The 12,519-nt window shown below is 46.6% G+C and overlaps 1 protein-coding gene across 1 annotated transcript in view; it reads left to right on the top strand.

Moving 5' to 3' along the window:
• ciz1a (cdkn1a interacting zinc finger protein 1a) overlaps positions 1–8,973 on the top strand; it is a 70,590-nt gene extending 61,617 nt beyond the window's left edge. The window contains exons 15-16 of the mRNA XM_070863704.1: positions 3,625–4,298; positions 6,725–8,973. Of these exons, the coding sequence (XP_070719805.1) occupies positions 3,625–4,298; positions 6,725–6,761 (711 nt within the window). The 3' untranslated portion in view covers positions 6,762–8,973. The remainder of the gene's footprint in view (positions 1–3,624; positions 4,299–6,724) is intronic.
• The last annotated feature ends 3,546 nt before the right edge of the window (positions 8,974–12,519 follow it).

The raw sequence follows: 12,519 nt of genomic DNA, 5'->3' as shown, positions 1-12,519 counted from the left end.
TGTACCCCGAGGGCTTCATATTTCACTTTTTCGGGTCCATGTCGTTGAAAAAAAATGCCATTTACTTGTGTTTTGGTGGCCATGCAGTATGTTTTAAACTTTCATATGTCATTTGAGGTTGGCGGGAAGTGTTTTTTTACATTTTCTATACTGTATATATATATATATATATATATATATATATATTTTTTTTTTTTTTCACCTCATTATTGGCCCGCTTTTATAGACTCAATAATTCAGATCGAAGCCCAATTCGAGAGAAAAGATCTCCAGCCTTTTCTGATCTTTTAACCTTGCTGGATCACAGATGCTCGCATAGCAACACTGGGACATGGCCAATGGTTCAATTCACCCGTGGCTACATCTCGTCACTAGGGCGGGTGAAAGTACAGGCCGGAGTAGCACGCAACCAACCCCTGCTATGGTTCCATGGTACCGCAGTCTCTACTTTCACAGTGTGACGCTGCTGATGGCTAGAGTCACCTGGTGCTCGGGTCCCTGGTGGTACCTCTCTCACCCATGGACAGATTGGAAGTCACCTCCTTTTAGACTCTATTATCAAACCAGCTAGAATGACCGGAGCTTGCGTTGGTGCACGCTTTAAGTAGTTTCGTCGTGGATCTGTTCCTGTGCAGGTCACTCACATTTGCTATGGAGGCTGGGTCATTGAATATATTTATGATGGAGATAGACAGATTTTTGAATGATAAGGGGGGTCAAGGGTTATGGGGAGCGGGCAGGGAAGTGGAGTTGAGACCAAGATCAGACTACCCATGATCTTATTGAATGGCGGAGCAGGCTTGGGGGAGCCAAATGGCCGACTCCTGCTCCTATTGCTTATGTTCTTAAAAGTGTTTGACCACAAGCTCCCAACAGATCCAAAATGTATTTTGTGGGTTCCTCTGCTTGCAATTGTTTTTTGTGTGTGAGCTTCGAGAAAAGGTGATAGTGATATCATGGAAGAGTTTCGCCAACCCCACTTAGCAGGTGTTTTTTTTTTTGCTGCCAGTGTCATAGAATATTACGACACAGAAGAAGGCCATTCAGCCCATTGTGTCCATGCTGGTCGAAAAAGTTAGCCAGCCTAATCCCACCTTCCAGCACTAGCTGTGGGTCACAGCTCTTTTAAGTGCTCATCCAAGTACTTTTTAAATACAATGAGGGTTTCTGCCTCTACCACCCTTTCAGGCAGTGAGTTCCAGACCCCCACCACCCTGTGGGTGAAAAAATTCTTCCTCATCTCCCCTCTAACCTACTACCAACTACTTTAAATCTATGCCCCCTGGTTATTGACCCCTCTGCTAAGAGAAATAGGTCCTTCCTATCCACTCTCTAGTGCCCTCATAATTTTATATACATCAATTAAATCTTCCCTCAGCCTCCTCTGTTCCAAGGAAAATAACACCAGCCTCTCCAATCTTTAAAAGCTTTAACCTATTCTGTATAAATTGCTCTGGTCTTCCGATGCCACCTATTTCTGCAAAATTGGAGTTCAAGTCTATCTCCATGGAGGTCTTTTTAATTTAAAAAAAAACTAAATCTGTGTTTCTATCATAATGGAAGGGTTATCTTGTGGCTTTGCCCATCACATCTATTACATGGTCCAAGAGCTAAGCAGTTCCTGGCCAGACTCTTCATAGACACAAGTTAAAACGGAGGGACATGATATAGTCTTTATCAGTAGTTGGCTTCAGCTGCAGCAAAAACTGTGAACTGGTTGATAGACTCGGTGTTTAAAATGATGAAGGGTTTAGATGGAGTAAATAAAGGGAAACTGTTTCCAGTGGGAGAAGGGTCAGGATCCAGCGGGCACAGATTTAAGGTGATCGGCAAAGGAACCAGAGGCGACGACATGTGGGATATGTGGAACGAGTGGTTAGGATTTGGAATGCACTGCTTGATGGAGGGTGGATACAGAGTCAATGGTAGCCTTCAAAAGGAAATTGGATAAATAATTGAAAGAGAAAAAGTTGCAGGGATATGGGGAAAGAGCGGGGGGAGTGGGACTAACTGAATGCTCGTCGAAAGAGCTGGGCCGAATGGTCTCCATCTGTGATTTACTATTCTATGATTCTAAATATTCGCCGCTATAAAATTTTCAGGAGAGGTAAGATTTTCAGAAGGAATAAAGATAGGGAGGAGGATTAATACTTGCCTTTATTAACCGAGGCATAGAATACAAGGGCAGGGAGATTATGCTAGAACTGTATAAAACACTAGTTAGGCCACAAAGAGTAGTGCAGTTCTGGTCACCACATTACAGGAAAGATGTGATTGCACTAGAGAGGCTACAGAGGAGATTTACAAGGATGTTGCCTGTGAGAGTTTTAGCTAAGAGGAAGGATTGGATAGGCTGGGTTTGTTTTCTTGGGAACAGAGGAGGTTGAGGAGAGACCTTATTGAGGTGCATAAAATTATGAGGGGCCAGATAAAGTGGATAGGACAGACCTATTTCCCTTAGCAGAGGGGTCAACAACCAGGGAGCATTAGATTTAAAGTAATTGGTAGGAGGTTTAGAGACGATTTGAGGGGAAATTTCTTCACCCAGAGGGTGGTGGGGGTCTGGAACTCACTGCCTGAAAGGGTGGTAGAGGCAGAAACCCTCACCACATTTAAAAAGTACTTGGATGTGCACTTGAAGTGCCGTAACCTACAGGGCTACGGACCAAGAGCTGGAAAGTGGGATTAGGTCTTTGTCGACTGGTGCAGACACACTGGTCCAAAATGGCCTCTTTCCATGCTGTAAATTTCTATGATTCTATTTTATGATTGGCCTTGTTAATGAAACACATGATTTGCAACCAGATCAGCAGTGGTGTTCAGACAGAGTCTGTCGAGGTTGACTGTGAGATCTGTTACCATATTGGGAGTATATTAAAGACCGGAGCGTTGTCAAACAAAAGTTGATACCGAGCCACATGAGGTATTGGGACAGGTGACCAAAAGCTTGGTCAAAGAGGTAGGTTTTAAGGTGGAAAGAGATTTAGGGATGGAATTGCAGAGCTTGGGGCTCGGGCAGCTGAAGGCATGGCCGCCAACGATGGAACGATTAAACCAGGCGATGTGCAAGATGGCAGAATGAAGGGAGCACAGAGATCTCGGAGGGTTGTCTGGCAGGAGAGATGGGATGGGGTAAGGCCGTGGAGGGATTTGAAATCCTTTGGAATAATATCTAAGGATTAGCGAGGTGCATGAGTGGGCAGCTGTTTGTGATGGGGTGTCAGCTGATAGCATTGAGGTTCTTTGTGTAACCAGTTGTGCTACTGAGCTTGTAGAATTCCGGCTCCTCCCCAGGTAGTGGATTGTGATGTTGGTTAAGGTGCTAAGCAGAAACAGAGTAGTTCCCTACAAAGTGCGAGGGAAAGTCGGATGGTGAGTAACGTTCTCTCTGACTTTGTAGCATCAGTTGCAAGGCAGCTCAAGCTTTGGGAGCAGATCACCTCCCCATGCCCTTAACCAGGGAAGGGCACAGCACTGGAACTTGAAAAGGAAGGCGCTGCTTTTTATAAATTTGCTAAGTGCTCCACTTAGTATCGGTTCGACTGCGAGTATGTATTTTGTTACAGTGACTCCCAAAGGTTTTGATGCCTTTACCTTTTTTATTTTTGTGTGTTTGTGAAACAGAGTTACAAAGCACAAAGAGCCCAAGATTATTTACCTGCGTCTGCTCAAGAGCCAGCTCCTTCCGGGGTGAGCAGCCTTGGTTCAACAGATGATCCCAAGCCGGCAGGCGGGAAGGAGGCGGAGACTGGCGCAAAGTCTCTCGACACCGACACCGGCAAGCCCAAAGCAGAGGGGGCGGGCACCAAACCCGAGGCCCCGTCGGCGTCTGGCGAAGGCACCGTTCCTCCCGCAGCCGGCGACGGCGACGGCAAAGGCAAGGACAGCCCTCCCCGCTCACAGAGCCTCCAGCTCGAGGGAGACGGTGACGGGGCGATCCCTGGCGGCGCGCCCGTCGCCGAGCTCGACTGCGAGTCGGCCATCGTGGCCCCCCCGAGCGAGGAGAAGGGGGCGGAGCACGCGGCCGGCCCAGACAAGTGCGAGTCGAGCTCCCTCGCCGGCAGCGAGGCGGCGGGCGAGGAGCAGGACGGTGGCGAGGAGGGCGACCTCGGCTCTGCCAAGGCCGAGGAGCCCAGCGAGGCGGAGGACGGCGATGAGGAACAGCCGGCCGAGAAGGAGGCGGACGTCAAAGGCGAGGAGAACGAGGAGGATGAAGGCGGGCACCTGGAACACAACAGCCCCAAAACCAGATCCGGGAGGGCAGCCAGAGGCCGCCGCATCTCCGCCAGACGAAAGAAGTAAATTTAAAGATCCAAATCCTTTTTTTGTAGGGTAAATTATACCGTGGTTGCGCTAAATCTGGGTGGCCCCCCGGTCTGTCTGCCACCATGTTAGGTTCACAGTGGGCTGTCCATCAGTGGTTATGTATTTTTCTTTCATCAGTGAGGGAAGAATCATGTGCGAATCCACAACTGATTATTAACTGTAGTGTCCCAATGCGGTACCTATTTTTCCACCCTCTTCACAGATTATAAAGTAGAGATAAATGCACTGCTCCGAAGATTTTAGTATTGTAACTTGAGCCATCGCCTTCAGTGTTTGTTTTATTTGGGGGGTGGGGGGTGGGGGGGGTGGGGAGTGGGGGGGGAAGTCACATCACTGCAGCCTTTACTTCATGTACTGCAGCGGGCCGATACCGTTTGTTTGAACACTGTCCCTTCACCACTGACTGAACCCTGGCTATTGTAAAACAAAATAATTCCTTGTAGGTTTGAGGCCCCTAATTCATTTATATATTGTAAAAAAAAACTTTCAAATCGGCAATCAGTTGTGGAAGGAATTGAAATATCGCAAGGTAGAGTGGAGTTGCTCCTGCTTGTGGGGGGGGGGAGGGGAGGGGTCCTTTATTAAGTGATCATTGCATTGCAACTGGTGGCAAAGAACCATTTCCGCAGGTCCTTAAAGTGTATATCACTTTTTTGTTTAAAAAAACTGTATGTGCCCCTCACTTGGTGTAAGATAGACAACTCTGATTTTCACACTGGGCAGTGATCGATCATCTGCACAGTGCGTGAGTTGCCCGCCTGCGTTGACACAGACATGCCTACCAAGGCCGTCGCACAATTGCCGATAACTACTCCGAAGACTCGCACGGCTATTTGCCCTTCTCTCTTGAAGCACGGGCGGTGGGGGGGGGGGTTCCCAGCGGAAGCAGACGGAGTGGAAAGTGAGCCCCTTCTGTAAAAGCCTCTCTGCTTGAGCAGTGGTTGAAGTGGAGCGGCTCGATGGCCATTCCTTTTGCGTGGCCTCAGTCATCGAGCTCCGTGTCCAGGTGGATCAAAGCAAGGCTGTGTGTGTGTGGAGGGAGCAAGTTTTCTGACAAAGGTCTTTTCAACAGCCACGCCAAATCTCCTTTCCTCGCATCAGTTCTTGATAATGCGTGATGCCCACTAAACTACATGTAGAAACATAGAAACATAGAAAATAGGTGCAGGAGTAGGCCATTCGGCCCTTCGAGCCTGCACCGCCATTCAATAAGATCATGGCTGATCACTCACCTCGGTACCCCTTTCCTGCTTTCTCTCCATACCCCTTGATCCCTTTAGCCATCAGAGCCATATCTAACTCCCTCTTGAATATATCTAACAAACTGGCATTAACAACTCTGTGGTCGAGAATTCCCCAGGTTAACAACTCTGAGTGAAGAAGTTTCTCCTCATCTCGGTCCTAAATGGCTTACCCCTTATCCTTAGATTGTGATCCCTGGTTCTAGACTTCCCCAACATCGGGAACATTCTTCCTGCATCTAACCTGTCCAGTTCCGTCAGAATTTTATGTGTTTCTATGAGATCCCCTCTCATTCTTCTACACTCCAGTGAATACAGGCCCTTCTACACTCCAGTGAATACAGGCCCAGTCGATCCAGTGTCTCCTCATATGTCAGTCCCGCCGTCCCGGGAATCAGTCTGGTGAACCTTCGCTGCACTCCCTCAATAGCAAACATGAGATATACGGTATTATACGCTTCTCTGTATTAGTGGCGTTTGCCATTCAACCAAAATAGCACTTTTTTAAAAGAAAAAAGATTTGGGACATGGGTGAAGCTAGCACGGCCACATTTATTGCCCACCCCTAGTTACTGAGAAGATGGTGGTTGGCTATCTTCTTGAACAGCAAGCAGTCCCTGTGCGTGTGTTCCCACAGCGCTATTAGATGGGGGATATCCAGGAGATTGACCCAGTGATGGTGAAGGAATGGGAGTACATGTCCACGCCAGGGCGGTGTTTCCTTGACGTGTCTGGTGTTTCCTTGACGTGTCTGCTCGCGTCCTTCTGGGTGCTCAGGTTTGCGGGAGGGGGCGAGTGGGGCGGGTGCTGTACAAGTAAGTTTGGTAAGTTGCTGCAGTGCATCCTGTAGATGTAACAGTGCCAAATCTGCTTGGACAATATTCCTGGAGGTTTCATCACGTGACCTCCAACCGCCCTGCCCCCCCATCCCTCCCGCCATTGGTCTCCAACCCATCCAACCTCACGGTGCCCCACCTTCCCGCGGCCAATTGGAAAGCAAACACTCTTCCTTTACCTGATTGGATGATTCTTGGCTGTCAGTCAAGCACATCGTTTTTCCCTGCCTCCAATATTTTTATGACTAATTGAAAATATTCAAAGAAATTTATTTTTTTAAATGGCTCAGTTTTTTGAATGCGCCTCTGATTTTTCTCCAGGGTTGCTCCCCATTGTGTCCTGGAGATTAATCTTTAATTTCTGGAGACCAACACAGTCCCAGAGGGATGGCAACCCACTGAGATGGTGTCTACTGCAAGCAGGGTGCGATGATGGTGGAGGGGCGGCTGTTGAGTGCAGTGGCAGGGGGCACTGATCAAGCAAACTGCTCCATACAGGATTCTACCAGAACCATTTCAAAAGTCGCTTCCTAGACATTTTGAAATGTGGAATATTAGAAATAGACGAGGGACGGAATTCTTCCTCTTGGGTTAACCGGTTGTCATTTTCTGTATCCTTTTATTAAAACTTCTTTAAAAAATTTGTTTTATTAAATAGTCGAGGTAATTGTAAAATGTTAACTTGTGCTTGAAAATCGAAACCAGGCCTGTCGGCGTTTGTACAGAGAAAGGAAAAATGTATTTGCTTCATGGGTTCTTTGCTTAAGAATTCCTAGCAACACTAAAATTAAAACAGAAAAGGCTGGAAATCTCAGCAGGTCAGGCAGCAGCTGAGGAGAGAAACCGAGTTAACGTTTCTGGTCTGTGACCATAGGGCCCCTCGAGCCTGCTCCGCCATTCAATATCACGGCTGATCTTCGACCTCAACTCCACTTTCCCGCACTATCCCCACGTCCCTCGATTCCCTTAATATCCAAAAATCTAGCGATCTCCGCCTTGAATGCACTCAACGACTGAACCTCCACAGCTCTTGGCGGTCAAAGGTCAGCTAAGAGGTGGAATCTGGGTCGTTGGATTCAGCCAGTCTGTTGGGTTTTCTCGAGTCAGAGTTTGTACGGGGTGGGGGGGGGGGTCCTCAGTCCCTCGTACAGTACAAAACTGCCTTCACCCCCTACAGTCTGAAGTGTACGATAGCCATGTGATGGTTTGGGGATAACCTATCCCCCGCAGCCTGTTTGATTTGACACAAGTCATGCCATTATAAAGGACAGATTTATTGGGCAGGACCAGAATCGACAGCAGCAAGGTTTTAGGGGCCTGTTTGCACTTGGCAAAGCCGCCTTTCTATTCCCTCCCCCTCCCCCCCCCCCCCCTCCCCCAAAACCCCAGGTCCCTTCAGTGTTTTCCCCCATCAGACAGAGCAGATCTTCATTTTGGGAGGGATTCAAACAGGCGAAAGGATGGTGTGTTTGCCTCACAGCAGTGCTGCTTCTAACCACATCAGTATCCCACTGTATTCCACATCAATAGCCCACTGCATCACCCTCCACACACAGCAGTCCGCAAAGACAGAATAGATGTCTTATTTTTTTAAACTTTCAAGTCACTGCCTGATTAGTCACTGGAGAATCTCGTGTCACTCACACTATTGAAATAGATGCAGTGTGCAGAATCTCTCAGCGCTCCTGCCCTGTATTGAGTTGGGCTGCCCCTATTTAGAAGAGGAAAAGCAGATTACTTTGTACTCTAGCCAACATCCAGCGTGACCGAATGCCATTCATAACCTGTGTGGGTCTTTTCTATTTTATTCCCCCCCCCCCCCCTGCCCCAGTCCAGATTTAATTCAAACTCTGGTGTCAAGCGGAGGGAAAATGTGTTCAAATCAGTCACCCTGTTCCCACCAGATCTTCATTCCATCTGTCTGGGGATAGATTAAAACAAAGGTTTTAAAAACATTTTTAAAAAGAGGTCCCTGGCTCGTGGAGATCCACTTGTGTATTAATACCACTAAAGCAATTCTGGGGGCGGGAGGGAGAAAACAAGTGACAATTGTGCTGAAACTTTTTCAATAAAGTCTCCTAGCTCATCTTGCAATGACATCCTCTTAAGTTGCTTCTATGGTTCACAGCCGCCTCACTCACTCAATCGTTTGAGGGGGTGGAATAAACACTGCAGAAGGTGAGGCGGATTTACTCTCTCCCTGTTTTACATGCATCCTTTGACAGTGCTGATCTATAAACCACTGCAATAAACTCATCGTCAGCAGTTAACTCTTAATTCCTTACAAATCCGCTAAGAAACGGTGACATTGGGATTGTAGCAAAAAGGGTATTTTTGGATGGACAGTGTTCGGTGTACTTAGGGTAATGGGACATTTAAAAGCTAGGTTTTTTGGAGATGGAAGTCCCTTTTAATGTTGAATACTTTTTTTTTTAAAGTCATTCATGTTGCTGTTTGTGAGTACTGTCATTTTTTGCCCTTGCTCTAAATAAAATGCTGTTTCCAGTGTAGTTTGAGAAATATGTTTGCTGTTTTCAGACAGATTTCAAAAATAAAGCTTCAGTCACAAACTGTTTCAAATGAGTTTTAAATGCGTGCTGGTCGTGGCTTAGTGGGCAGCACTCTCGCCTCTGAGTCTCAAGGTTGTGAGTTCAAGTCCCCACTCCAGAGACATCAGCACAAAAATAAAGGATGACACTCCCAGTGCAGTACTGAGGGAGCGCTGCACTGTCGGAGGGGTAGTACTGAGGGAGCCTCTGCTGCACCGTCGGAGGGGCAGTACTGAAGGAGTGCTGCAATGTCGGAGGTGCCGTCTTTAAACTGAGACTTTAAACTGAGGATCCATCTGCTCCTCTCGGGTGGACATAAAGGATCCTACAGCACTATTTTGAAGAAGAGCAAAGGCATTATCCCAGGTGTCCTGGCCAATATTTATCCCTCAATCAACATAACAAAAACAGATTATCTCGTCGTTGTCACATTGCTGTTTGCGGGAGCTTGCCGCAAATTGACTGCTGCGTTTCCTACATTACAACAGTTACTACACTTCAAAAAAAAAGTACTTAATTGGGTGTAAATCGCTTTGGGACGTCAGGTGGTTGTGAAAGGTGTTATAGAAATGCAAGTATTCTTTTTAAAAAGATAGACGGTATTTTTGCAATTTCTTCACTCTTAGGAACTCCTCACATCATCAGATTTCTTGCTACCTAATTACATCTGCACCCGGAACAAGAGCTTCAGGTTGCAAGTTAACCTGCCAACACTCAATTTCAATCGCTTCCTCATCTGATCTTTCCACCAATGCCTCTGGCCAGCAGCTGCGTGCTCTAGCACTTGAACAATTAAAGATCAATTTACGGTAATTGCCAAAAGAGCGGGAAGCAACGTGAGGGGAAAACATGTTTACGCAATGAGTTGTTGTGATCCAGAACGTGCTGCCTGAAATGACGGTGGGAGCAGATTCAATAAGTGATTTTCAAATGAGAATTGGATAAATACTTGAAGGGGGAAAACATTTCCAGGGATTTGGGGAAAGCGCAGGGCAACTAATTGGATAACTCTTTAAAATGGTCAGCACAGGCACGATGGGACAAATGACCTCTGCTGTATCATTCAATGAGAATGTTGTTAATCTCTGCCTCAGTAGCCCTTGTGGGCAAAGTGTTTGATGCTTCAATTGCCCTGTATGTGGGTTAAAAATTCTAACTCCGCACCTTGTTATTCTAGTGATCATCCTGATTCTATTACCGATTTGCCCACCACCGGAAACAGCCATTTAACTACTTACTGTCTCAAAACCTTCCTTAATTTTGAAAATGTCTTATGCTGGAGGGAGTCTAATTTAGACCTTGCAATGAGGAATGGAAGTCCTACCTCATGAACCCATTGTGACTCCGAAGTCTGCCTTCATGGGAAGAGACATTGGGCTGTCATTCGTGGCTCAGTGGGTAGCACCCTTGCTTCGAGTCAGAAGGATGTGGGTTCAAATCCCACTGCAGCACAAACGTCTCGGCTGACACTCCAGTGCAGTACTTTCGTCGGTACTGCCTCAGTTAAGACATTTAGTGCTTACTATAAAATGGAATTATCCTTCCTTAATTAATTAACAAAAGTTAGAATACTGCATGCAGTTCTGGTTACCACATTACAGGAAAGATGTGATGGCACTAGAGAGGGTACAGAGGAGATTTACAAGGATGTTGCCTGGACTGGGGAATTTTAGCTAAGAAAGATTGGATAGGCTGGGTTTGTTTTCTTTGGAACAGAGGATGCCGAGGGGAGATCTTATTGAGGTGTATAGAATTATGAGGGGCCTAGATAAAAGGAGATTGGAAGGACCTATTTTCATTCGATGGGGTCAATAACCAAGGAGCATAAATTTAAAGTAATTGGTAGATGATTTGAGGAGAATTATTTTGACACAGAGGGCGGTGGAGGTCTGAAAGGGTGGTAGAGGCAGAAACCCTCATCACTTTTTTTTAAACAGTACTTGGATGTGCAGTTGAAGTGCTGTAACCCACAGGATACAGACCAAGAGCTGAAAAGTGGGATTAGGCTGGATAGCTCTTTTGTCAACCGGCATGGGCCGAATGGCCTCCTGCACTGTAAATTTCTCGGATTGTTTTCTGTCAGAGTTGCAGATACCTTGGTCATTAGAAACAATACATAGAGGATTATACTATTAAAATCCGGTGCCTGAAATGGTATTCCAGCTCCATAACGATCACCCAAACATTCTTGTTACTATGCGGTCAGCTCGATTCACCCCATGTGCTCAACATCCAATAAAACATTTGCCAGCTGATGAGGTTAGATTGATGTGCAATACATGTGGTAGAATACATCTGTGACCTCTACAGCCTAGAAGGTCAAGGGCAGCAGACGTATGGGAACACTACCACTTGTGAGTTGGAAATATATCGGCCGTTTCTTCAGCGTCGCTGGGTCACAATCCTGGAACTCCCTCCCTAACAGCACTGTGGGAGCACCTTCACCACACGGACTGCAGCGGTTCAAGAAGGCGGCCCACCACCACCTTCTCACGGGGCAATTAGGGATAGGCAATAAATGCCGGCCTTGCCAATGACACCCACATCCCATGAATGAATATAAAAATACAACACAGCCTCAGCCATTTGTCAGTTTAATAGAACTTTGTAGAAAGCATATTAAATTAAGATGTACCACAAAACAACAATGGAATCAAGTATGTATATTTATATCCTGCATAAGCTGAGAAACGTACAAGACGGGAATAATTCATCCCCTGCACATTTCTAACATCTGGATCTCCAGGTTAGTATATGATACATTATCATTTATACAAATTGTGCATATAGTCACTCCTATTCAGGCTGGCTCCTGATACTTTCATACTGCTCTGTCGCCGAATAACTACACCCACTGACTGAATTGTTCCCGAAGCAAACCAGGTTATCATTTCTTTTTAAATATTTTATGTGCTTTATTTACTTCAAGGAAACAGCAAACTGTACAGCAGCCACAAGTTGTAGAGAAAACCAGTCACTCATCATCAATATCCCCGTTACAGGCAATGGTAAATTATTGCACAATTCTATGGGCCTAATACATCTCCTTCGAGTGACGGAATCGATTATCTTTAACAGTGTGTTGTGGAAGAGGGATTGCCTCTAAATTATAATCCATCATCATAGGCGGTCCCTCGAATGAGGATGACTTGCTTCCACAAGAATTCACAGGTGTTTCAATGAAGGACCCGATGTTCCAGTCCTAAACTCCAATTGAGTGGGTGGAAGATGCCTGTGCATGTATTTTTTTAACGTGTGGTGACCGTTGCACATCAGCTACCATACGAGCTTGATAGAGCTAGGCCTTTATCCAGTGGCAAGGGTTAACCAGGACGACTGGAGACCTGCTCTGCTGCACCGACAAAGCAATGTGGACAGGCCCGTGCTGCCCCTGGGCCCTCAGCTCTTCTCGGCACCGTACCCTCATTTGCCCACAATGTTCCAGGGCCCAGCGCGCCAGCTCTTTTTATAGCCCCGACCTGCGGAGATATTCCCACACAGATCGGGGCAGCCCACGATGTTCCAGGGCCCAACGCGCCAGCTCACAATACCACAGTTGATGACCAT

This window comes from Pristiophorus japonicus, chromosome 20 (genome assembly GCF_044704955.1).
Source record: "Pristiophorus japonicus isolate sPriJap1 chromosome 20, sPriJap1.hap1, whole genome shotgun sequence".
NCBI classification, from domain to species: Eukaryota; Metazoa; Chordata; class Chondrichthyes; family Pristiophoridae; genus Pristiophorus; species Pristiophorus japonicus.
Note: the sequence above shows the minus strand (reverse complement) of the source record. Positions and strands in the feature narration are given on the sequence as shown.